We start from the raw sequence: 25896 nt of genomic DNA, 5'->3' as shown, positions 1-25896 counted from the left end.
ATGCAACTCCTTATCGTTAAGCCAATTTGGTCCCTCTTGTTGTTACTGCTTACAGCGGCAGGCATCCTGACTGCTACAAGTCAGGGTCAGCACGTCCATTTCAGGGACGATGAAACGGAGCCCAAAGAGGCCAGGTGGCCTGCTCGGGGCCCCAAGAGTACAAGCCTTCCAGCCGAAGGACAGCAGCACAGAGGCCAGCCCAGCGGCACTCTCGGGGGCGTCAGGAATGCGAATGAGTAATAAGGATGCTCGGGGCTCTCCTGTCCTGAGGTCTGTCTCCCCTCTGTCTTTTCCAAACCCCTTAGACTTCCAGAATGACTGGTGGCTGGTTTCTAGAGAAAGTTCCACACTTAAACGTCCTACTAAAGGGAGTCTGAGCCTGATAGCTGAGAGGAGCTGAGGAATAAGGAGTAACTCTATTAGGAAAATTACATCTCTCTGCTCCTAAGCCTACTCTGTACATTTGGCCCAGAAAGATGCTTTACAAAGCACAAGCCCGAGAAATCCTGAAAAGAAAGCCTGTGTGTGATGGAGAAGTTAGTGACAGGAAGCATCTGAACATTTACCATTAAAATTCCATTCCAACTCATTCCCAACTCGTTCGCTAACATTACCCAAGGCTATTTAGAAAGTGACACAAAACTTCTGCCTCAACACCACGGGTGAGTCGCTAATTAACGTAAGATCATCCCGATGCCGGCCTTGTTGCCAGAACTGAACCACGATCTGCTGAAATTAAACCCAACGTTGAAAGGAAGAAGAGTTACGTACACTGGCGTATGCCCCCAGTCCTGAGAGTTCTGTTCAACAGAAGCGGCTCCCCGTTCTTTCCTTGTCTCTCTCCCTCCGTCTCTTGGGGCGGGCACGGGCAGAAGAGAGACCCTGCCGGCCACTGTGTGCCAACTCCCACGAGCTGCTTTCACTTGCACCTGACTCAGTCTCACGGCGAGCCAGCTGGGGGCCATCAGCTCGTGCGACGGCCAAGGACGCTCACCCCAGCAGGCCGGCGGGGGCGCGGGGGGGGACGGCCGCCAAGAACGCTGAGCGGGCTCTCGGGAAACATCTGTACCGCCGCGGCCTACGAGCCCCGCCCCCGCCCCGGGCCTGGCTCCCCGCCCCGGGCCTACCTCTGTGGTGTCCGAGTGCTTGTTCTGCAGCTGCTCCAGATACAGCTCGTTGACCTCCCCAAGGACCAGCAGCTGCCTGTTCAAGAACTCCATCTGCTGCTGGACCGACTCGCTGTTCGAGAGCTGTGACCACAGCACAGAAACAGGCAAAGTGAAAGACCCCGCGACGCCACGCAGGCCAGCGGGCATCAGAGAGCACCCAGCCGGGAGCGCGTGACCTCGGGGCTCGGGCACGAGAACCGCTCCCTCGGCTTCAAATCCCCTCACAGGACGGCTGGCGGGGAGGAGGGCGTCCGAGGGCAACGAAAATGGGCAGAAGAGCACTTCAAAACTGTGCTGTGCAAAGGGGACACAGCCCAGATGCACGTCATCAGAGTGGCCACCCACAAGATGCCCGGAAAGGACAGGCGTGCGTACGACAGTCACCGCAGGGACACGATGTCCAGGGTTAAAGCCCATGAAAACTCACTTATTTCCTTCATAAGTGATCTCTACACAGTGCAGTGAATCCCAACAAGGGAGGGATCCTAGCTCAAGAAATCTCTGTGAACCAACTTTTCAAGTTTATGTAAACGAGGATTTAAAAATAAGAGTTCCGGAGCGCCTGGGGGGTTCAGTCGGTCGAGCGTCCGACTTCAGCTCGGGTCACGAGCTCGCAGTTGAGGAGTTCGAGCCCCGTGTCGGGCTCCGCGCTGACGGCTCGGAGCTCGGAGCTCGGAGCCCGGAGCCCGCTTCAGACTCTGCGTCTCCCTCGCTCTCTGCCCCCCTTCCCCCCCACCCCGCCCACTTGGCTCAGGCCAGACAGATGTGCTGCGGAGACCGTCTTGCGCACTGGAAGGGGTTTAGCAGCACCAGGCCCCTGCCCGCTCGGTGTCGGTAGCACCAAAACGCCTCCACACATTGCCCAGCGTCCTCTGGGGGGGTGGAGCCGGGAGGCCAACCCTGGGGGGAACCCCGGCCACTGGCGCACAGGCCCCATCGGAAGGAAGCGCGCCAGCAAGCTGTGTGAGAACAGACCCCGCCCGCCCCATTTCTTACCTTCTGGGAGACCTGACTGAGCAGCAGCTCGGTATGGCACACCTTACTGTTGGCCTTCTTCAACTCCAGACGCAGCTCTGCGATCATGTTCCTGCAGTCCTCCAGTTTTGTCTGCCCAAAGAGACGGGCCACGAAGTTACACAGAACCCGCGGGCCACGGCACCGGCCCACAGACAAGCGGGAAAGCCCAGGTTCTCTACTGCTCTACTCTTCTCGGGCCATCGGGATTTAGTTTCTTAGTTTCAAAAATTCAGCTACGGTTCATTTCTGGAGTTCCTGATTTGTTTGGCAAAAGAACGAAAAGATCTTGGACCCCAGACTCTGCACCGCAGAGCCGTGGGGCTGCAGAGCAAACTCACAGCGGCGCCATGAGGAGACTGTGAGTGTTTGAGGGAAACGCAGTGACATCTGTCGGTCACCGTGCGCACTACGCCCCGGAGGCAGGTCAGGGTTTCAGGATCAGATGTGCTCGCTAGTCCCTGGGGATGATGTCATATCTTTGCAAAGCAGGGTTCGGGTGTTTGCGGGGATAAAAATCGCCCTGTGAAAACCAGCGTGAAACAGGAAATGAGGGCGCCAGTCTCCAATGTGATTCCAAGATCTGAGACTCCACGCGGTGCCAGACGGGCAGGCACGGCACTGGTCAATTATTGTGGACATTTAAAAACGAAATTTTAAAAAATGTAAATTTACGTGTGTGATTTTCAAACAGTGACTGCGTCATCAGGACGTAAATACTAAGTCGCTCAAGATCTGCTCAACGAGCAGAACCGTCAGGTGTCTCCCTTGGCTGTGGAACGCCAGGGAAGTTCCCCAAACGCCAAGGGAGGCTTGTAGGAACCAAGAGAGCTGGGAGGCCCTGCCTGACGCGAAACCCGCGTCCGGTGGCGTCGGAGACAAGAGCCCGCGTGCTGGCTGCGACGGACAAGGCGCCCTGGCGCCCTCCCTCGGCTGCCCCCGCCCGGCGGCCGCCCGCACCTGCAGCTCCTGGCTCTGGTTGTAGAACTCCTCTCGGTCGTGCTGCAGCTGTCTGATCTGGCTGTGGAGCTGGGTCACCATCGTGTCTCGCTGCTCCTGCAGCTGACTGTTTCTGGCTTGTTCCTTCTGCAGACTGACCTTCCATATCTGGATGTCCTTCTCTTGTAACTTCAGCTGGTCTTTCTGACGGGGACCAAGGATGTGATCATTTTAGCCGTCTGCCGCCGTGGGCGGTGAGGCTCGAGGACGAGGCATACCGCGGATGTCTCATGCAGACGGCCACGTGCCACCCTGCCACGGGAACCCCGGGCCCAGCGTCCGCCAGCTGACAACTGTCCAGCGTGGCTCGAGGTCAAGGGTTAACCAATTTCACAGTAGCAAACGGATCACAAGATGCCAGAAGAAATTTTCTCAGGGGCCGACTGCCCCCAGTACCTTCAAAAGCCCTAACCATCAGCTCTGGTGTAAGACCTCTCATACACGCTATCAATTAAGGTCACTAAAAACGAGGAACGTTTACCGACTACCCACCCAGGCACCGCACAAGCAGTCACGTGACTTCTTTACGTTTTAAAAGGCAAGTGCTGCTGTTCTCATTCCCATTTTACAGAACGGCTAACAGAGGCTCCGAGAGGCGTCACCACTTTCCTAAGGTGGTAAGTGGTAGAGCCATGGCTCAGCCTCCAGGTCCAACTGGCTTCTCAACTGTGCTACGAGATTTTTGCCATAGAACAGCTTTAGGAGAGCCGGTTTCATATTTGGAGAAACAAAATGATCCGTTGGCCCTGTTGTCATCACAGCCAATTACGCACAAACAAACAGGTCCCTTGTCGCACGGTGTCCGAGGGCGGCAAGCCAATTCGGGGATCCGGCTGGTCACGTCTCGGCCTCGGAGACCGAGCGGCGGCCCCTGGCCCCACGGGGAGCACAGCTAGGCCTGAACCCCCGGGCCTCGACGCAGCCGCGGCTGTTTGCAGACTGTCGTGCTGACACGAGACCACACGCAGCCTCGGCCGAGCCGCCGCCCCAACCCCCCCCCCCCCCCTCCCCCGGATGCTCACCATGGCGGCGTTGTGCTCCTCCAGAGCCGCCGCCCTGGTCACCCGACGGAGGAGTCGCCTGTTCCGGAGAGCGTGCTGCTGCCTCTTAAAACGCTCATAGAGCAGCTGGTTGTGCAGTAAAAGCAACTGGTTACGGAGGGTGCGGATCTCATCTGAGGGAGGAGAGCCTGATTTTAAAGCAGAGGGAGGGTGGCAGAGATGCCTTTTACAGAAGGTTCGATCGAGACCCTCCCGTGGCTGCTAGCCCAAGAAACGCAATTCGAGAAACAGGTCAGCACTCCTTTTGCACACGACCACGTGGGTCTCGGCAACAGCCATTCGTTAGAGGGGGAAGACGACTCACTACCCATCCCTGCTTTGAAGGAACACAAGAGGGACCGATGCGGGAGGACTCCCGGGGACTTTCCCACACCGTTACTCAAGGCTCCTCTCTTCCCTCCCCTGTCGTGCTCTCCCCCAGGCACGTCTCTGGTACCACTGGCCTCCCTGGGGTCTTTTCGAGGGAAGCCCGGCAGGAGGGCTGCACGTTCTGCACTCCTACTCACAGGCACTTGCCATGGGCCACTTGTCAAAAGTAGGAAATGCTGGCTTCCCAACACCTGACACGCTAGAGGCCGAGCAGATATGCCAGCTGGAGCCGTAGCAAAGGGGAGACCCGTTCCCACAGTGCATGCCTCCTCCAGGGACAGAAAAGGCGGCAAGCACACAGGACCCACACGGGCTGGGTTTGGGGCTCAAGTAACAACTTTACCTCCAAAGTGGGTCCAGTCGACAGACTTGCTGGGTAAAGACAACCTAGGAAGAAAGGTTTGGGGTGAAACAAAGTTACCGAGCTCGCCTGGGAAACCTCCTCCGGGCCTTTCAGTGCAGCAAGGCTAGAGCCCTCCCTTGCGGTCAAAGCATCAGAGGGATAAGAAAGTTCCAATAGCCAGGGCTGTGGGGAGTTCGAGGCAGCAGCATACATCGGATGCAGGGCCGGCGCCCACACCAAGCAGGACCCAGTCTCCAGGGTGGAGGGGCCCTCGCTCGGTGCGCGCTCAGGCCGGCCTTTGCTCGGCTCTCCAAGGCGACGGAGTGATCAAACACACTGCCGGCTATTTCAGCCCTCTGCACTGCACTACACGGGCAAGTAGCCAAGTTTAAGGAGAAAGTAGGTAATTTAGCTGAGCGTGTTACACCACATCTCATTCAAAAAGAGAAATCTCTTGTCAAATTCTACCTGAGGTTATTATATTAGAGACCCTGTTTAGCAACAGCAGAGGATTCAGGCTCTGGATTGGGGATTCCCTTACCCCCTCCCTAGCTAACCGGTACAAAGGGTAATAAATGAAGGGTTGGAACAGCGGCTTGGACAGGATTCGTCTAAGAAACCCTACGTGTGAGTGCGGGTGTGGAGGAGGGGGCAGGCCACCCCAGCCTCACACCGAAATGCTGCCGACTTTACCTTCCCTCCAAGGAGCGGTGCCACCAAAACAGAAAGAACAATCTACAGCTAGATAAGGAAACGCTGGGACAAACCTCCCTGTGCCACCTGAATACCACAACCTCATCCTCCGATTTTCGGAGCAGCCGTGAATGTGTCTGAGCTTCGTCACAGTACGGCGGCACGGGTCGGCGGCCCCGGGACCGCCGCGGTCAGGTGCGTGTGGACGCGACACAGTCCCGCACGCGCAGAGGTGCCAGACTGGAAGGGCACTGACAGACACGGGGGAGCCAGCTGCCTCCATGAGCACGGGGAACGAGTCCCGTGCCCGTCCCTGACTGCCTGTATTTTCTGATGAAACCGGACATTGAAAGGGAAGAGAACGGGCCGGGGCCTTACCTGTTCAGCTCCTTGCTGTGTGCGTCCGCTCCCTGCTGTATCAGTCTATCCAGTATTTCCACTGGGGAGGTAGAGGGCGCATGGTCTTCCTCCGCGTTTCCTTTCGCTTTCTTTAACAGTTCCTTGGTCTTCTTGCCGACGAAGTGATGGGCGGTCTTTGGCAACGCCACCTCAAAAAGATGCTCGTAAGGGGGAGGCTGCCCACTTCCAAGGCCCACGCCCCTCTGAGGCGGGATTTTACAAGGGCTGGGAGTGAGGATGTTGGTCTCCAGCGAAGCCTGGCGCTCCCTGTTCCCGGCAGGGCTCTCGCTGGTGCCTCCACAGGGCAGATCTATGGGAGTAAAGGCTTGCTTTGGTGCGTCAGGCCCAAGCTTGTCCAGGGAGGAGTTTAAAGGCTCAGGGTTCACACTGGTGCCGTGCGCGACGGAGGCGGCCGAATGGGTCTTCCGAGGGCAGCCCGGGAGACTGTCCCGGTAGAAGGGAGAGTCGAAGCCTCCTCGAGGAACCAGGAGCTCGGCGTCAGCTGTGGTGATCTCGGAGAGCTCTTTAGATATTGCCGCTGAGAGGAGGGAGGGAGACAGGAGGCGCCACTGTAAACGGGCCATCTGGGCGAGGCCGGGCCGTGCGGGGCTGTGTGATGCCGAGTGCCACCCAGAGCGACACGTAAGACCCAGAATGAGACTCCCATCTTCTACCCCCTGGAGAAGAAAAGCCCAGCAAGCCTGGGAGCGTCGACACTAAATCCCGGTTTTAGGGCACAATGAGCGCTTTGTCATCGAGTGGCGATCCCGTCCAAGCCCAGAATCCCACACCTCACCTTCTTCTTTATCTTTTTCAACACTATCTTCTTCCGAGGCCAGGTCCCCTAGAAACCCTGGAAGGTCACTGAGAGTGACAGAACCTTTGCTGCCAGATAGCTCTTCTAAAGAGAAACAAAGACAGCGCGAGTCAAAAAAACACACTGGTAACCCCCACAACCGTAAAGCTGTTCCACTGCAGAAGACGGCCATCACGACTCGTCCTGCCGAGTGCACGGAGGAGCGCTCGGAGCAGCGCTCGGAGCGGCTCTCCCTGGAGCTACTCCAGAAAGCTATAATCAAGGGTCTAATTAAAGGTATGGAAGATTAATCCCACAGAAAATAAAATCTTTTTTTTTTTTTATAGTTTTATTTGAGAGCAAGCAGGGGAGGGGCAGACAGAGAGGGAAAGAATCCCAAGCAAGCCCTGCACTGTCAGTGCAGAGCCCGATGAGGGGCTCAGACTCACGAACTGTGAGATCATGACCCGAGTCGAAACCAAGAGTCAGATGCTTCACTGAGCGGCCCCCGGGCGTCCCTAAAATCCTCTATTCTAAGGTCTCAGGGAACAGATAAAACCGTCTGACCAGTGCAAAACACAGGCACTCCACCGCAATAGCTTAAAAGCACTTTTTTGGATGTTATTATTAGATTGGTTTTTAGAACTGATTATGTTTCATTATCTCTGGGCTTCACCGTTTGTGGTGTTCCAGAATTTTCTTGTTTCCACATCTAACCCAAGAGGAGACAAGCAACACCTAGTGTTACCCAGAGACCTTACCTAATCCTCTGTCATTCGGAAGATGGTGTTGTCTGTGTAGACAGGGCCTTGCTGAATCTGTTCTCTCTTCCTGAAAAGACAGGCATCATTTACGTGACAAGGCAGGAAACTGCGTACGTGTTCTCTTATGTAAGAGAAATACCCTAAAACGCTAAAGCGCTAACACGTTATAAAGAAGTTTAAAGTTTAGCTCAGTGGTTCTCAAAGTGTTTGGTACCAGGATGCCTTTAGAGTCTTAAGAACTGAGAGTTCCGTGAGCTTTTCCTTTATGGGGTTCTATCTATTGATAGGCAACCGTATTAGAAATCAAAACAAGAAGTTTTTTAAATACTTACTAATTCACTTAAAAAGAACAAACCCACTACGTGTAAACACAAACGACATAACCTTCTATGAAACGCGACTATAGCTCCCAACACAAAACAGTAAGAACTCGAGTGAGAAGACTAAAGTGTCCTCCGTGTTGCCAGCTCTCCTGGCTGGACGGCAGATTCCCGCCCTGCCTCTCCCTGTAGCCCTGCCCCGCGCTACCCTGGCGACGCCGCTAGGCCCCGTGTTAAGCAGCCACGCAAAGACTTAATCTTTCCTATCACACTGAGACCTGACGGAGTCATTTCGTGAACTTAGGTGCAGCGTGGACTCTGAAGCCGTGGCACCTGCCCTTCGTCCTGCGTTCGAATCCACTGGCCTGCTCGGTACCCCGAACACACCTTTACATCCGCCGCCTCTGGTAATGCCACGCACGGAAACATTCGAAAGGCGCTGGCTCGCCACATGGCGCAGAGCTCCCCAACGTGCAAATATTCACCACGCGACATCGAAAACTCAATTATTCCCCAAGATCCCCAGGACTTTCCAGTCTCATCACAAAAGTCTCGGGGACACCATCCAGATCATGGTAGCAGAGAGCAGCCGTTTCGTATCCTGACCTCGCCCGAGAGGTGAATTTTATCACTGGCAACAAAGACTGTCCATCGTCTATTTTGAAGTGACAGGCTCAGCTGGTCACGTAAGCAATGGCCTGTCTCCTACTCAGGTCTGCATAACCGCAGTCAGTCTGTCTGTCTGTCAACCGTTCCTTCAGATAAAACCGGTGCTCCATGAAAAACGCAGCCGGTCCAGCACCAACTCAAGTAACGGCACCAGTGCCCACGAAGTAGCTTGTGTTTTATCAAAGAGAATCGTAAACGTACGTGGTCTCAAGGGTCGCGATGTCATAAAATTAATCACTTTTATTGCTTTCTATAGAGACTCTTAAGGTACTGGTGTTTTTGGTTTTTTATCTTCCCCCCCTTAAACTGAAGAAACACGTTAAGGAAGAAGGAGGCCGTGCCCCCGGACGGTTTGGTGCCCGCCCTGATGTGTGCCGGGGGCCGGCTGTTCCCGCCCACCATATTGCACGCGAGAGCAAACGCCGACCGGGTCAGGAGGGCGGAGCAGGTTAGTATTACTGTGAAGGCAGTCGACCTACTGGGTCCCCGAAAAGGGTTCTGGGGTCCCGGGGTCAGCAGATCACAGTGCGAGAGCTGCCCTTTAGCCAGTATTTCCAGTTGTTCTGATCCAAACCCATCACGTTTCAGGTCCAGACTCCACCTGACGTAACAAGCTTCCTTCCCAGGGCGAGGCTGCCCGTGGGTCACCGTGCGGAGGCAGAGGGACCGCAGGCGAGCACGAGCGTACCTTCCTGGGGGGCGTGGCCGTGGCCTGCAGGACGGATGGATGAACGTAGTCGTCTGGGTGGCAGAGTGGGGCTGGAGGAGGAGAAGTTGCTGGGGTTCCCAGAGGAGTCCCTTTTCCACCTGTTCACAGACGACACACACACCATCACTAAGCCTATTAGAAAACTCTGAATTTTTTCCAACCGGACTGTAAAGAAAGCCGCCAGACTTAACTTTCCAGGGATCTAGAGTTGTTGTTTTGGTCCACCTTCTATGTTCTTAAAGCCCCAAGGTTCGCATCAAGCGTCCAAAACAGGTTTACTGGGGCACCGGGGTGGCTCAATCGGTTAAGTATCTGACTTCGGCTCGGGTCGTGGTCTCATGGTTCTCGAGTTTGAGCCCCACACCAGGTGAGCCCTCGTTTTTTCTCTCTGCACCCCAACTCTCCTCCCTCCCCGCCTCTCGCTCACTTGCGCCCTCTCTCTCTCTCAAACAACAAAACAAAACAAAAACAGGTTTACAAGTGTCAGCAGCCCAAACTCACCATCAGACCTAAGAGACAGTTCCTTGCCCTACCCAGCAGGCCCAGACCAAGCAACCGAGTCCAGCCCCAGACACACGTACCAGTTGTACCAAAGACTTTACTGTAAGGGTGTGACAGGTCAGGTGGGACGTTTCCAGGAGAAGTTGGAGGAGTGGTCATACCACAAACCATAGATGGGCTCCAGAGAGTAGCCTGGGAAGTTAATAAGGCACGTCAGCAATGAGAAATGAGCACCAGGCCATCCCCAAGCCTTAGTCTATCCAAGACGAAACGGAAACAGGCATCTTATTAAGGCTCCACTGCGAGACAAGACGCATTCTGTAAATCTAGACTCCAAGAGAAACCCAAGTGGCAACAGTAACTAACTGCCCTAATACCACGCATCCTTGAAAACCAGTCCTAAAATGAGCAGTGTCAGATTTTCCCAACCACATGCTAAAGCCCGACCCAGATGGGCAACTTCCCCAGCAAGGAGAGAAGCGAGCAGGCGCGCTCTTTAACACCATACTTGTGGCGGCTCAGCCAACAGCCGTGTTGATGGGGGACTCAGAGTCTGAGGTGGCTGCCCGGGCGTATTTAACAATGTCAGCCGAGAGCTGGAATAAGGGGTCGAGGTAGCACTCCCTACAATGAAAGGGCAAGAGCACAGCAGGTTAGTGTGTGACTTTAGATTATTCTGGAAAAGAAAAAAATTACGGCACTTTAAACCATTAGACGATATGCACATTTAAAAAAAAACTAAGGGGACTCCCAAGGCACCAGGGACGAAGTAACGTCTGCACGGCTCTTTAAATGCTCTTTGGAAATAAAGTTCAGTAAGGGCTAATGTCCAAGGAAGCGTCAGCGGGGAGAAAGCACAGCCTTGAGAAAGCACAGCCGGGATGATACCCGTAATGGGTACTGCCTATGGATAAGCCCACCTTTTCTAGAAACCAATTCTACGTCGTCCAGACTCACTGGAACTGGGTCAGTGCTACAGCCCGCAGGGCCTCACTACAACTGCCTGTAATGAATGTAGAAAGACTCCCTGCCTAGAAGCCGAGTATTTATCCTTTTCGGAAACGTGTTAAAAACCCACTCCCGAGTCTGCTGGCAAACTGTCGGGTGGGAGATACAGGAGATCGAGGATGCGGGACTTTAAATTAAATGGGACAGAGGAATTAATCAGGAGAAACTGGAGGCGAATTCTAATTTTAAATATTTGGGAAACCGTTCCTAGGAGCTGAAGTGAAGTCTTACTCCGGGAAGAGACAATGAAGTTGACAAAAATCAACGGTGTTCTCCAGAGACAAAGCTGTAGAGCAGTAAGAACCGAAGTCACTCTCACCACAGCTATTCTGCGTGTCGACGTAAGGGCTGGCGGCCACATCGGCCGCACGATGAGGAAAGTGTGCTGACACCTGGGGGGACACAGAGTCGCCGTCTTCATACGAGGCTTCTGTGGGGTCCAGAGAGATTTTGGCACACTCTATCACAACATCGTGCGTTTCTAATCTCTTCCACCTGGAGAAGGCAACACAAGTTAAGAAATGCAAGGTGTAATCCATTTTCTCAAACAACCAAAGGCTTAAGAATGCTAACTCGGGGCCGGCACAGAGCTAGGACCGGCCAAGGACGAGGCTGAAGCATGCCAGCCCAAAGAGTAAACGGTACTGGCACGCTAAGAATCAGACCTAAGGCCCCCCTATTTAAAATGGTGATGGGGCGCCTGGGTGGCGCAGTCGGTTAAGCGTCCGACTTCAGCCAGGTCACGATCTCACGGTCCGTGAGTTCGAGCCCCGCGTCAGGCTCTGGGCTGACGGCTCGGAGCCTGGAGCCTGTTTCCGATTCTGTGTCTCCCTCTCTCTCTGCCCCTCCCCCGTTCATGCTCTGTCTCTCTCTGTCCCAAAAATAAAAAAATAAAAAAAAATGGTGACGTCCAATTATCAGAAACGAATCTGAAACCAAAACGCTATCAACACAAGACTAGAAAGAGCCTCAAAAGAGAACTACACAGAGCAGTCGCTAGGGGGAAATCTCCCTCAGAACAGAGGGCATCGAAGAACAGGGAGACTTGGAAACTGCCAGGGAGCAGAGGTCGATTCGAGGTCACTAATCGAAGGCTGGGGAGTTCTAATCCATCGCTAGACCAGAAAGACGCCACAGAAAGACTCAAACCCAGAGAACGCCTACGAGAACGTGTTTAAGATCGTCCAAAGATTCCTGTCACGTGATCCACAATTACACCTCTAGGCTTTAGCTTACGGAAATCGACACACATCAGGACGGACGATACCCAGCACAGCTTATAGGGCAGAAAGAAAAAAAGAAATAACCCAAAGTCAAACCACGGAGACATATTCTAGAGAAGAAAAATGATCATACCATCATGAAAAAGCATGCTTTCCGCAGGTCAATGGCTGCCAAGAGTCAGGAAGGACACCGACCACAAAGGACACGAAGGAAACTTGCGGGCAACGGAACATTCGTTATCGTGACCGGACTTTTGTCAGAACTTAACAAAATTGACGAATCTTAGTGTATGTAAACTACACCTTCCTAAAGCTGATTGGAAAAATCACGTTTCCAAAGATTCAGTGACATAAGATGGTCAGGGTATGAGCTTAAATGAAGAAGAGATTCAAAACTACTCACAGATATGCCCACAAAGTGATGGATATGACCACACTAAGTATTCCAACTAAAAGAACTGAAGTCAAGAGTGATAGTCTTTCCCCTTTCCACCTGTTCAACATTTGCCAAATGTTCTCCAAAGCCCTAACGATGAATACAGCATCCACCTGCTCCAGTACAAACTTCCTTTCAGACCACGTAATTTCGCTATACGGGTTCCTAAGTAAGCAGTAATCCGGCAAGACTCTCATTTTCACGTTCCCAACTTTACAGAAAAGCAGCCCAGCACTAAGGGCACTCCATGGGTTTACCCCAACAAAACATCTACTCCTCCTCCACAACTGTTCTAGAATGTTCTTCAATCTGAGATGCTGAAAATGGGATCTCAAATACAGAACAAGAGTCCAGGGCGTAGGCAGCATCCCTAAGAGGAGAGCCGTTCGAGGTCACTGCCACACATCCGGTCTACGCGGTTGCTAGCTGTCCGTGGTGTCTGTGTGTATGGGCAGCAGCCTCCGCCTGGTGTGTTCTCAGCGTGACCGGCAAAGGGACGGAGCGAGAGCAAGGATCAGGCTGCTTACGTAGGAACGTCGATTTGAGAGAACAAAGTGAGAATCGTAACACAGTAGGAATGCGTTCAGATGTCTGACGTCATCACGAATACGTGCACTCACAGTATTTTCCTCGATTCTTAAAGGGACTCTCCGTACTTTAATCTCTCGGAAACCGGGAAGTAAAATCTCATCGGTTGGGTGTCAGTTTTTGTGGCCTCTTTTTTTCTTTCGCGGGCGAACATGAAACAGAAGTACTCCACGGCATCTTACCTTCAGTCAAATACGGCAGTTGCAAAAGCCTTCGTAGGATTAAAAGGCCCCTCCCATGCCACGCCCCTCAAGCTTTGTTTCCAATTCTGTCGGCAGAACTGGTACCCTGCCTGCATATTTCTAAATACGCTCTGAGCTCTCAATTTCCTGATGTACAGATCACATATCATCTGTTAACTTCCTGTGACAGTAGGTGACGAGGTAGGCCACTTCCCTACACCCTTTTCCCTCCTCCCTGATGCTCTCAATAGATGTGTATCATGTGTTGCTTTATTCTCAAAATCGGTTTTCGACAATCATTATGACTATGTAAGTACTACGCGCTAGCCGAAGAGTGTAACACGAGATTTCCCTTTCTGTTCGATTTAGTTTGTCCCAGAGGTTGGATTTTTCTGTTTCTTTTCCTCAGTCTTCTGTGTATCTAATTCTTCCTAAATTTACTCTAACAGCTCGGAAATAATGCCTAATGTATTTTTTACATAACGATATGCAAATAATCTGCCAGAATTATTACCCTCTCTCTAAATAGCTCCCTTCTGGAGCCCTCTCTCTCCCACGTCAGTTGAGACCGCTTGTTCTTAGCACTGCAATGCAGTGTTATCCCAAGACTTCCCTTGACCACGACCCTAAGTCAGGCCCCCTCGTTTCCTGGACCCTGTGTCTCCCCCGATTCTCCTCTCCTTTTGATGGGACACGTGGTCCAGTAGTTAGCTGAGGAGGGGAAGGTGGGAGGTAAACCGGAGTCCTTGCATAGCTAAAAGTATCACGCTTGACAGGCAGTTTGGCTGGGTCTAGAATTCTAAGTGGAAAACCCTTTCGTCTCAATTAGTCTCAGGAGCTAACACCATTCCGATTTTATCCTTATGATGCATTTTGGTGTTTCCTCTCTCTAAAAGTGTTGTCCCTGGTGTCCTGAATTCACCACATTGAGACTTGGGAGCATTCTTTCTCACTGGTTGCGGCCGGGTGCCAGGTGAGCCCCTTCAATCTGGAAACGCGTGTCCGTCTGGAGATTTTCTTCTACTGTGTCTTTTACAATTTCTTACCCCACAAAAGTTTTCTCCTCTCTTTTCAAAACTCTTTTTTTATGAGATGTCAGACTTCCTGGACTGGTTATTTTAAGTATCTTTCTGCTCAGAATACTCCTCCTCTCTATTCTTTGATTCTGTTTTCTGAGACACTCTCAACTCTATCTTCCAGGACTTTTGTCAAGGAATCTACTGTAGTAGCTCTCATTTTTCATTTTCAAGCGCTCTTTCTCAGTCTCTGAATGCTCCCCTCCGTGGCACTCTGACCTCTCCGTGTGCTCAAATGCCCCATCTCAGTGGCTATGACATCTCTGATTATCACAGTTCCTTTCTAGTTGCTTTCTCTCTTTAGGTTGGTCTCTTGCCTTCTGGGTTAGAGCTTTCTCCAAAAGCCAGATGACCCCTGCCTACGCGAAGGGAGCAAGGCTCTCTAAACTGGCCTGGGAGACTTCCAAGTTCATATCCTAGACTGAACATACTCCTCCGACTGTACAACCTCCCAAACCCCCCAAGCCTACGGTAGGGATTCGTTTCTTCTTAATATAAACCCACGAGAAGGAGAAGAATGGGAGAAGAGAGAACAGCACGACAGGTTCCTGAAACTGGAAGGCAGACGGCCCGGAGGTAACCGACGCCACAAATCCATGAAAGCAGAGCCTTAAGCTCCCTCTGTCTCAAAGCTAAAACTCAACCTGACTCATACTGCAGAATCCTTCAAAAGGTACAGAATTTTTACACATCAAGTCCTTCTGGAACTGGAGAGGAGCACAGGTAGACAGGCCAGTTAGCATCGGGACGATAGGGTGAAAACTATTTGAGGGGCAGTTAGAGTCCCGAGGTCCCCTCCCCGACTCTATGCTCCCGGTCAGCAGAAATCTGGGCTATTCTCTGGAAAGGATAAGACACGGTTTCGGGACTGAGCTACTGAACTCTTCCGGAAAGAGTTGAGGGTGTGAATACCACTCAAACAAGGACACTAAGTGAGCGTGTCCACTCTGGATGTCGAGACCACCAGCCCCTCCCACGACCAGCCTCTTCTCCTCGGTGGCAGCCAGCCCCTCCCCAGGCTAGAGATCAGAAGACCCTTCTCCACAAAAACTCCACCAGCAAACTCGATACTGACGTCAGTATTTCCAAGCGATGCTCAGGTTGACACATGCAGGAGCTCAGAGGCAGTGAGCCCCACCCTGTGAACAGATCTCTCTGGCTCCTTACCCAGACGCAGGCAGACTGTCAGATCTTTGCAGAAAGCCTCGAAGACTTCAAAAGAACAGGAGTCAATGGATTACACGGGGAACAAACAACATTCAGCTTTCTCCAAGACGTGAAAGGCTGTAGCCCTGAAACCCAAAACAGCTACCGTAAAGAGGAGCATTCGGAGAACCGTAAAAAGCTCTCAGACGTTCAAAACACGGCGCTAGGAATGGGAACGTAGCCGCGACAGGACTGAATGCTAAAAACGAGGAAACCTTTAGAAGGAGCCAAAGAGCAAAGACACAAGAAAACAGGGGAGCAAAGAAAAGCAAAGAACCACTCTCTGAGGCCCCGATCCACATACCAACAGTGCCAGCCAGACACCACGGGGCAAGGAGATCAAGCACGAAATAACGAACGAGAGTTTCCTAGAGCCTAAACATAAGAGTTTCCAGATTGAATAATGAGAACGGACTCTGACCAGGAAGTGCCAGAACGTGAGAGCAAGGAGAAGACTCTCCAGGCTCCTGCAGAGAAGAACACAGCAACACAGCCTGCGAGGAGTGAGAGCAGCTCCGGATTTCGACGGCAACACTGGCGGCAGGGTGGCGATGGAATGACGCCCTCCGAGTGCGGGATGACGAGGACTAGAGGTGTGCATCCCGCCGGGCAGCTGCTTCCTTTCTCTCAAGGCTACGAGAGGGTGCGCTCCATGAAAACAAGAGCAAACCGGGGAAAAAAGTCACGAGACGCAGGGGAGGGCAGGGAGGGGCAGAACGAAGCCGTGCACGAGGCGCGACAGACGGCCACGTCCCCGCTGCCACCGCTCTATCTGCTTAATGGAGGGACACAGCGTGCAGGCGAGCCCGGCCCGGATGCGCTGTGCTTAGTCGGTCCTGATTCAGCACTGACCAAGGCCCCGCTCTCCCTTCTCTGCCTGGATCGGCGCCCCCAGGAGGACACTGCTCTGACCCGCTCCTGGAGGCGGGCCTCCGTGAACCGAGCCACACTGCCAGGTTCCGGCAGCACATCCAGGAGCCGAGCTCGCCACGGGCCTTGCCAGATGCGCGGACTCCGGTGAGCCCGGGTTCTCGGGACTCATTCGGGAATGACCTTGCCCACCGGCTTCCCCTCCAGAGGCTCCGCTAAACTCTCAATGAGGGAAGCCGGGTGGACACTCAGACACTGGGCTCTTCCTCGCGTCTCCTGCACACCTTCATCTAATGGTGACAAGACTGCCCTTTCCTTAGCCTGGCCTGGCCTCCTAATCAGCTTTCCAAAGCCCGACAATACATGTGGTCAAACTCTAAAGAAAAGAAAGAACGATCCACATAAAAGCAAGAACAGTGGGCTCCCTCGAGTGGGACAGGGAACCGGGAGAAAGACGGCTGGGAATGTTCATCTGGGACGCCGGGCGGTGGCTGCACGCACAGGTATTCACGTGATACGTTAAACTTTACACACACACTCTGTCTCCCTCTCCACAGCCAGCATCTCTCACACACAGTAAGTGGCTGTACGGTGACTGAGGCTCCGAGTGGCACAGAGAGGGCCTGCGGGGTGAGGTTCGCCGTGAGAGGACCGGGCAGTGGGAGATCCCCAGATGTCAGCATCTGTGGACCGGTTTCCCCAAAAGGGGTTCAAGCCTCGGCCGAGGGAGCCGTGAGCCAGAGAAAAGTTGGGGGAGGAGCGGGGCTTCTCAGATCCACGCAGAGAACGTCACTCCCTTCCCTTCTCAGTCTGGACTCAGCCCTGCCCTCCCCCACGCCAGGTATCCTCAAAGAGGAAGCCTCCAGGGAGTGCGATTTCTCCAGGGAGCACACCCAGAAACTTCTCAGGGTCCCACGGAGGATGGCAGTGGCCTGCTTCCACGCAGGCGGAGTCTAACAACTCAACGTCCACACCTGCCACAATCCGCTTGTTTTCAACCACACACCGCATGGCCTGCCTCACACGGTCACGGGCGCCACCGAGCTGGGAGCCTTCCCGGGGTTCTGTAGGACAGCTGTCCGCACCGCACCTGCCTCCACTCTGCGGAAAGAGTTATTCTCTGCCTGCGAGGAATGTGTTTTAGACTCATACAAAGTTTTAGCTGTACCAGTCCTTCAAAACATTGTGATTCCCTAAGTAGAAGGGCCTCTGTTTCCAAATAATACCTCCATCTAGGACATCGCCTACATCACATGATTAACCTGTCAGGGAGATGCTGCAAAATTCTGAGTCGCCGGCTCCATTTCCATACCTTCGAGGGTCCAGTTCGTGGTCCTTGGATCCAGTCACTAATTCCGGGTGAATTCGCACATGCTCCATCATCGGCTAGAAGAGTTTGGGGTGACAAATTACAAAAAGCTCAATCTCTGCGCTATCTCCACACAATGGAACATTACTTGACAATAGAAAGGAACGAGGCCCCGACGCCCGCCACAGCCTGGGTGGACCCGACACGTCACACCACTCCCAGAACACCACGTACGGGGTGCTTCCGTTTCTGGGAAACGTTCGTTCGTTGGGACAGGCCGGTCTACAAAGGCAGAATGCACGTCAGCGGTTGCCTGGGGCTGGGGCTGGGGCTGGGCGGGGGAAGCTGAGCTTCTGCTCAAAATCTGTCTACCTCTGAACACGGAAGCCCCAGCCGCGGGCCGCGTGCATGGGACGCAGAGTATCAAATGGGCGGTCTTCACTTACCTTGACCACCTCTTCAAAAGTGTCCAAGTTCTCCTTCATACTGTAGTGAGAGCGTAGAAAGGAGACAAAGTTGCAAGGGTACATTCCATAGAGGCGATGAAAAAGAGCGTAGACGCTGGCGTGGAGATGGACAAGATAGATTTCCGTCACGTGGCCTAAAACGGGAGACCACAGACAGGAGACTCAGCCGGACGCGAGGCGACGTGTGCAAAGTGCAAAGCAGGCACGAGCACGTGGCTGCCAGCACGACCTGTGGTCACTTACCGCCACCTCGCTCCAAAGATAGCAAGCGAGCGTGTTGGGCTGAGATGCAGATCCGAGCACCTCCGACACCCCCGTCTAAAATCCGTCAGTGGCTCCCTCTGGCCTTTGGATACACTCCAATCTACTGAGAGTGACCCATAAAGGCTCCTACCGATCCAACCTCTCCGGTCCTCTCCAGTCTCCACCCGACATTCTCACAACACTGACCTTTCTCACGATAATCACTCTCCCTAAAATTTGCTGTGGTTTTTTTTAAAACCTCTTTTTAAACCTTAAGCGAACTCTAGGCCACACACGGGGCTCAGCCTCACAACCCCGAGATCGAGAGGCTCACACTCTACCGACTGAGCCGGCCAGAAGCCCCCCGCCTAAAATTTGTAATGATACTTCTCCACTGCCCTGTTCAGCAGCGTTTCTTGAGAACGGCACTGTCTCACTCAGCCCGGGCCCTCAGCGCCTGGTACATCACAGGAGCTCAAATACTGGCCAAACGAACTGACAGATCCTTTTGCAACCGGTGTGTAGTCTTAGCTATGCAGATCTGTAACTACAGGAGCGAAAAACCTATTATCCAGAAACCAGCCTAAGGAGCCGAGAGCGGGGGAAAGTCAGCACTTAGTTCATCAAGTCTCACGGAGACCCCGCAGAAAACCCAACGTCCACAGCGTCCGTAAAGCTCCTCCCTAACAGCGGACAGACCACCCCTTTCCGCCCAGGAAGAGCCTACTGAAGAAGCCAGCATCACGCGGGTCCTGCACTTGTTACTCAATTCCCTACAGAAAGCTCCAGCCTCCGGTGTCACGTGGCTTAATGCTTCATGTTCGCAACAGGAGTAGCTGGTGCCGGGCTCGCCAAAAGATCCCAAGTATCACAGGCCCACAGCTTCGGAATCATTTGATAGAGCTGGACTACCTGCCAACATGGGGAAAAAATCCCACCACGCTCAGAACGAGCGCCCCACTCGGGACACACCGCGTTTTCCCTCCTCCTCCTCCGCATACAGGAGAGGGGTTCTCAGAACCGGAGGTTTGCGTTTTGTGACAAGAGACCAGCAGAGGAAGACAAAAAGGTTCCACAAGCTTAGTCCTGTACTGCCACGACATGGATTGAGGGTGTTTTGATAAGATTGAAGTTTACCGACAGCTAGGAAGTTTTACATCCTACCAGTTTCCCTGACAACTGATCCTTCTAAGCCAGCAAAATAAGGAAGGTGTCCCACAGTCCTGATTCTTATTCGTGCTGACAGTGGCCGCACCCAACGTACTTCCTCAACTGGTCAGTGACGACCACCCATGCCAGCTAGAAAATTCTACCTGTCCTTCCCTTACAGCTCATGACCTGTTAAACCGGTAAGAAAAGCATCTACTTGGTACATGTAGACTGGTACAACAGGCATGTAAGGACACCTTTACCTGGTTTCTTCAGGCACCACGACGAAAGACGGCCAAAAATGTCAAAGAAATCATGAAGGTGCTGTTTCCCCGACTGTGGAATCATTGGTAGCATGGTTATCAACACTAAGACACCTGTTGTGAGGACAATGACATCGGTGTCCACCTGCAGAAGGAAAGGTCGAGCACGAAGAAACACCAGTTAGGCCCAGCATTCGGATCAGCACTATCAACACACAAAGAAGCTGCTCTAAATTCTAAGGGGATCACAAACTAGAGCCCCCCCCCCCCCGCCCCCGCCACCACAGACTCGTTTCCTTATCCTCCAGGTTTGGGGGGAACAATACTGAATCAGACTTGACTGTACTGAGTCTGATGCCCCTAGATAAACCCATCTGGGAGAGGAACTTCAACCTGACCTGAGGACGCCCAAGTCCTCCAGCCTGAGGATGCTGTACTTACAGCACTTGGACAGAAGCACGACAGGCTGCTTTTTAACAGAACAAAGGAACGCTACTGGTTTTGTTCATTTAACCAAATCCAAAAATATTTACTTTTTAACATCAATTTCAAAAACGCTACATATTGTCGAGTAGTTCACTTTTTAAAAAAATTCTTTTAATGTTTATTTATTTTTGCGAGAGACAGAGAGAGACCGAGCACGAGCGGGGAAGGAGCAGAGAGAGAGGGAGACACAGAATCCGAAGTAGGCTCCAGGCTCCGAGCCGTCAGCACAGAGCCCGACGCGGGGCTCGAACCCACGAACCATGAGATCATGACCCGAGCCGAAGCCGGACGCTCAACCAACTGAGCCACCTAGGTGCCCCACGTATTTCACTACCGTTTAAAGGATTACAACAGAAATATAATTTAAGAAAAAAATTAGCGTTATGCTACCAAGTCTATTTAATCGCTCAACTCCACAGCAGCATTCACAGACCAACAGATAAAAGAAGACACGGTGACCTCTGACCACGTCTTTAGTTAAATAGCAAGTCCTGTAACTTTAGGCCAATTGAAGACACTCGACACAACACCCAACAGATTGAGTCAAGTCAGAATAGCTACCGCTGCTCACCTGACCCCTCACTAACTCATGGATGTTTGCCAAGTAACTAGAATTCAGATTGAAGAAACGAGACATTGATCAAAAGACTGCCATGCAGGCTAAGACATTCATTATTCCCGTTAAAAAAGGAAATCTACGAGTCTGGAAATAAAGTCTCAAATAGATTTAGTTGTCACATTAAGCACTAAGCCTTTCGTCATGGCGGGTATCGATCTAACACGAAGAACGCAAAATACTGGTAGTTGAATCAAGACTACGTAACCAGTTCCAGTAAAAAGGACTAACCCTAATTTTGTCGAGGAAAATAGTCTAGCAGGGCCTGGCTAACAGTCCAGGAGTAATTTTAAAGTTCACCCATTTGGAAAAGGTAAGTATTTTACAATCTGAACTAAGCTGTGTGCCTCAAAATGGAGTTACAGTCTCACCAGAGTCATTCACTTAAAAAAATTAAGTTTTTAAAATCGTTCCTATTTTTTTCTTAACGTTCAATGCCTGTTTTTACGATACCCTACCAATGTGACTCCTTGGGATCCACCTCTAGGGGTAATGAAAGTTACCCTTGTTGGCAGAGACAAGAATCGATCTGTCGTATCAGATGACCGAGAGGTACTGCCACCCAGAAACAAATACTGCTGGATATTTTCACGTCTCTGTGAGGTACAGGCAGTTAACATTCACCACATTTTCTTATTTTATAGATAGGAAACAAGTCCAGGAATTAGAACAGATTCAGCAAATAGCCTTGAGTATTTCAGCAAGCCACTGTCAAAACTAAAACCTAAAGTTCTATTCAGGTTGTGACTCGCTGTGTAGACAAATTGCACTAAATTTCGTGCAAAAAGGAGAATGCGACTCAGTAGGCCTTCTAGCAACAAAACTGTAATTACAGCTGCAAGTAAAGCACACTCCCAAATGGTTAAAAAGAGCGCTTGGCCATTTTTCTACTCGCTAAACGGGAATTTAGAAATAAGGGCTCCCCCAAAGAGAATCCAGATGCTTAACTGAGGGAAGACCGGACAACGATGGAATCAAAGAGGGCTGGGATTGGGGCGCCTGGGTGGCTCAGTCGGTTGGGCGTCCGACTTCGGCTCAGGTCACGATCTCCCGCTCTGTGAGTTCCAGCCCCGCGTCGGGCTCTGTGCTGACAGGTCGGAGCCTGGAGCCTGCTTCGGATTCTGTGTCTCCCTCTCTCTCTGGCCCTCCCCCGTTCATGCTCTGTCTCTGTCTCAAAAATAAATAAACGTTAAAAAAAAAAAAATTAAAAAAAAAAAAAAAAGAGGGCTGGGATAATGTCATCTCGAACCGACCTGAAGTATTGCCACATTTGCTTGGACAGAAGATACGGGACCGTCACCGGGACGCTCGGAGGACTTACTGAGTACCAACTGTGGATTACCTTATGTTCCAGGAAAGCCAGACACTAAAAGTTCCTAAACTCTCAACGTCTAGCTCGCTTGCTTTACAGTTACCGAGACTCGCAGAAACGACATTCAGAAAGCCGTTCCGTCCCAACCCTTGCACGCATCGTACCTTGAGACATTTGAGCAAAGAAGGCAAAAGAGGTGCTTGAGACAGCTTGTGCTTCCAGGGCGGCTGCAGCCTGATGACGTGGCCCAGCAACGACAGGGCGGGCAACCGCGAGGCGGCTCTGCCCACACAGTCGTTCATTTTGTCCAGGAGGTGCTGAAAATGTAAAAGAAGAGGGGACGCGCGTCTCAGCCAGGCTGGGAGGCAGGGCGGGGGGAGATCCTCATGTGAACGTATGGGGGTGACACGAACCGAGGTGGCGACGGTTTACTCCAGCCCCTCAAGACCTCGATCAAACAAAAGATTTTTAAAAACCACACTGGCAAACGAAATATGGTCGGTCGTGTTTGGCCTGAGACAAGGCAGTCAGTTGGCAAGTCTAGAAAAAAGGGGAGCAGGCTCCTTCCTGGACCCTCTCGTCAAGTGCAAATAAGCCACTTCCTCCAGTACCCACTGGCCCCAAGCCTGCGGAGGGTCGCTGAAGCTGGGAGGGGTCCCGCGGTAGCCACTTATTGCCGCTGGAGCCCCGTCCGTGTGGTTTGGCCCCAAATATAAATCAGGTGGTCGAGAAGTTAAAACTCAGCCCAGAAAAACAGCAAAACAAAACAAGACACACTGGAAAGGGCACACGGCGGCAAGGCCTCCGAATCCTAGCGAAGCCACTCGCATTGAGGATCTCAGCACTTACCAAAGTCCGCAATCATCCGCCGCCCACAAAAATAAAACACGGAGGAGCCCTCCAGGCACCTGGTGCTCGGCAAACAGGGCTCGTCAATCAGCCCCGTCAGCCACCTGTACCACAGATTTCCCCACGTTGATTGAGTCTCAAGCCCTACTGCCAGCATGACGGGATCATGGGTACCTCGTGGGTCAAACTGTCAGTGGACAATTACAGCACGGGGACGACAGGCTTTCTTGGAACAGCAACATCTTAGGAAACCTACGAAATATGCTTTCTTTTGTCAACGTCTCGGGAACCATAAATTCCGCAAATCATTTTCCTGTGTAGTTACAGTGCGGGAACGGGGTCATCTGTGTTCTGGAGAAGCCGAGGCGGCAAGCTCTCAGACGGCACAGCGGGTGTGCGCAGAGGCCGTCGTGCTGGTAGAGAAGGGATTCGGCGCTCCCCCACGACGCCCCAGCGGTTACCTTATCGTGCGGCTCCTGCAGGGTCGTCAGGATGTGCAATACCGGCTGAGAACCGGTTTCCAGGTAATAATCCACTAAGGTGTTGACGAGCATCGGACCGCGGTCTGGACAAAGGAAAGGGCGGTTGGAAACAGTTATTTCCTTTAGCGTTCTAAACTTACCTCACGTGGCGCCTGGCACAAAATCCAGAAAATGTTTCCTCATATGCTACCCAAAGTTACACAGGGCATTCTATTTTTGCCCCCTTGAGTTAATCTGGGTTTAACAGGATAATATCAAATTTACCTGCCTAAATATCCATAAAAGCACTGAAATGCCATCTTCTCTTTTTATTGCTTTTGATAATTAAAAATTCGTAGGGGCGCCTGGGTGGCGTAGCAAGTTAAGCGTCAGACTCTTGGTTTCGGCTCAGGTCCTGATCTCACAGTTCATGAGATGGAGGCTTGTCGGGCTCTGTGCCGACGGCACGGAGCCTGCTCGGGGTTCTCTCTCCCTCTCTCTCTGCCCCTCTCCCACTCATTCTCTCTCCCTCTCTCTCTCTCAAAATAAATAAGTAAACCTTTAAAAAATAATAGTAAGATACAATAAAACTGTAATCAATCCACGTCCATCGTTAACAATTCAGGTTACACGCAAGTACGTAAAAGGAAAGTGCCCTCTACGACCAGCCTCCCAACCCACTCTTCCGAGAGTTTGGCACACACCCCCTCACAAACCTTTTCCTACTATGCTAATCACACCGTGCACATGCGTGCGTTCACGTCCACAGTCACACGGTCCGCGTACGTGTGTGTTTCTCCCACTTAACGACGTGCGGGCACCCTCCCATGATGGCACCTCTGACCTACTTCATTTTCCTCACTGACCTCCTGGCGCTCCACTGCCTGGCTCTGCGTGAGAAATTTAACCAGTCATCTACTGAAGGGTACTTGGGTTTTCCAGTTTCTCCAAGGCTATAAGGAAATACGGACTCGTTTGGTTTTTTCAATGCCTAGTTGTTTTTGAGAGACAGAGGGACAGAGCCTGAGCAGGGGAGGGGCAGAGAGAGAGGGAGACATAGAATCTGAAGCAGGCTCCGGGCTCCGAGCTGTCAGCACAGAGTCCGACGCGGGGCTCGAACCCACGAGCTGTGAGATCGTGACCCGAGCCGAAGTCCAGCGCTTAACCGACTGAGCCATCCAGGCGCCCCTGAAATTCAGACTCTTGTTAAGTGGGACACATGGTACATGCTTTTCAGTTGGTGATGGGGACCCCAAAAAGGCTGAATGCTAGTTTATTCTCCTGCCAACAGTGCCCATTTCATAATCAGCATTTGATTTCTATCGACCTAGTAAGCAAAGAAAGGTACTATTTAAATTCATATTTGTCTGATTAAAGACAGGGTATGTTTGTTTGTTTTTTTTTGAAGTTTGTTTATTTATTTTGAGAGAGACTGAGACAGCGCAAGCAGGAGAGGAGCAGAGAGAGAGGGAAACAGAATCCCAAGCAGGCTTTGCGCTGCCAACGCAGAGCCCAACTCGGGGCTCAAACCCACAAAACCGTGAGATCATGGCCTGGGCCAAAACCAAGAGTCGGACGCTTAACCACCGGAGCCACCCGGGCGTCCCAGGTTATGCACTTTTATGCTAGAAATCACATACGTGATTTCCGGACGAGATGTTCTATCTGGCCCCTGAAAACACTCGGGTGGGTGGAGTAAGGGAGGTGAGGTGAAACAAGACGCTGAAGCTCGTGGGGTCAGTATGTGATTCTTGACAGGTTTGTGTGGATCTGAATATCACCGTAATAGAAAGCTTAAAGCACACAGAGAGTGAATCCACCAATCTGTGCTCTTTCTCAGTGGTTTAAAGACTCTCCTTAGAAGGTGAAACCCCGAGTCAGCAGAGTGCAGTCGCCCCGAGGGCAGAGGGGCCGAAAGGGACACAAAGCCACTTACCAGAATTGAGGTTCTCTTTAAAGACGGCTGTTACGTCATCACGCACGCTCAGCACGGGGGAGTCCAGCATGGAGACAAGCTCCCCGATGTTGGCTTGCTGGGCCATGGTCTTACGCGGGCGTGCTGTGCCGGGTCCGGAACGCGCACTACAGACTCTGTAGGCTCTTCATGGGTGCCACTGCCAGACTGCGAGGAAGGAAGAATAACAGCGTGACAAAACGGCCCCACCGCCCCCCCGCCAAAAAATGACCGCAAGACGGACCGGCACGCGTGTCCAATGCAGCGAAAGTTCGCCCAGAAGGCTGCTGATAAAAGCAGCTAGGGCGGGAGATTAATTCTCTCTGACCCATTCGCGAACAGAGTCACGTGGAACGCAACAACCAGAGAGACACGGGAAACACTGGTACCTG

General features: G+C 52.3%; 1 protein-coding gene across 15 annotated transcripts in view; it reads right to left on the bottom strand.

Moving 5' to 3' along the window:
• TSC1 (TSC complex subunit 1) overlaps positions 1-25896 on the bottom strand; it is a 50742-nt gene that overhangs the window by 7812 nt on the left and 17034 nt on the right. For 14 of the 15 annotated variants that reach the window (XM_058693681.1, XM_058693682.1, XM_058693680.1 and 11 more), the window contains 18 exons: positions 25487-25672; positions 23551-23654; positions 22405-22557; positions 19827-19971; positions 18151-18305; positions 17708-17781; positions 11134-11309; positions 10315-10430; positions 9887-9998; positions 9285-9403; positions 7605-7674; positions 6844-6948; positions 6027-6585; positions 4956-4999; positions 4205-4371; positions 3144-3326; positions 2166-2276; positions 1128-1250 (listed from right to left, as the gene is read on the bottom strand). In XM_058693681.1, coding sequence (XP_058549664.1) covers positions 1128-1250; positions 2166-2276; positions 3144-3326; positions 4205-4371; positions 4956-4999; positions 6027-6585; positions 6844-6948; positions 7605-7674; positions 9285-9403; positions 9887-9998; positions 10315-10430; positions 11134-11309; positions 17708-17781; positions 18151-18305; positions 19827-19971; positions 22405-22557; positions 23551-23654; positions 25487-25592 — 2622 coding nt within the window. In that variant the 5' untranslated portion in view covers positions 25593-25672. The remainder of the gene's footprint in view (positions 1-1127; positions 1251-2165; positions 2277-3143; positions 3327-4204; positions 4372-4955; positions 5000-6026; positions 6586-6843; positions 6949-7604; positions 7675-9284; positions 9404-9886; positions 9999-10314; positions 10431-11133; positions 11310-17707; positions 17782-18150; positions 18306-19826; positions 19972-22404; positions 22558-23550; positions 23655-25486; positions 25673-25896) is intronic. The other variant, XM_058693690.1, reaches the window with a different exon arrangement.

Source organism: Neofelis nebulosa, chromosome 12 (genome assembly GCF_028018385.1).
Source record: "Neofelis nebulosa isolate mNeoNeb1 chromosome 12, mNeoNeb1.pri, whole genome shotgun sequence".
Classification (NCBI taxonomy): domain Eukaryota; kingdom Metazoa; phylum Chordata; class Mammalia; order Carnivora; family Felidae; genus Neofelis; species Neofelis nebulosa.
Note: the sequence above shows the minus strand (reverse complement) of the source record. Positions and strands in the feature narration are given on the sequence as shown.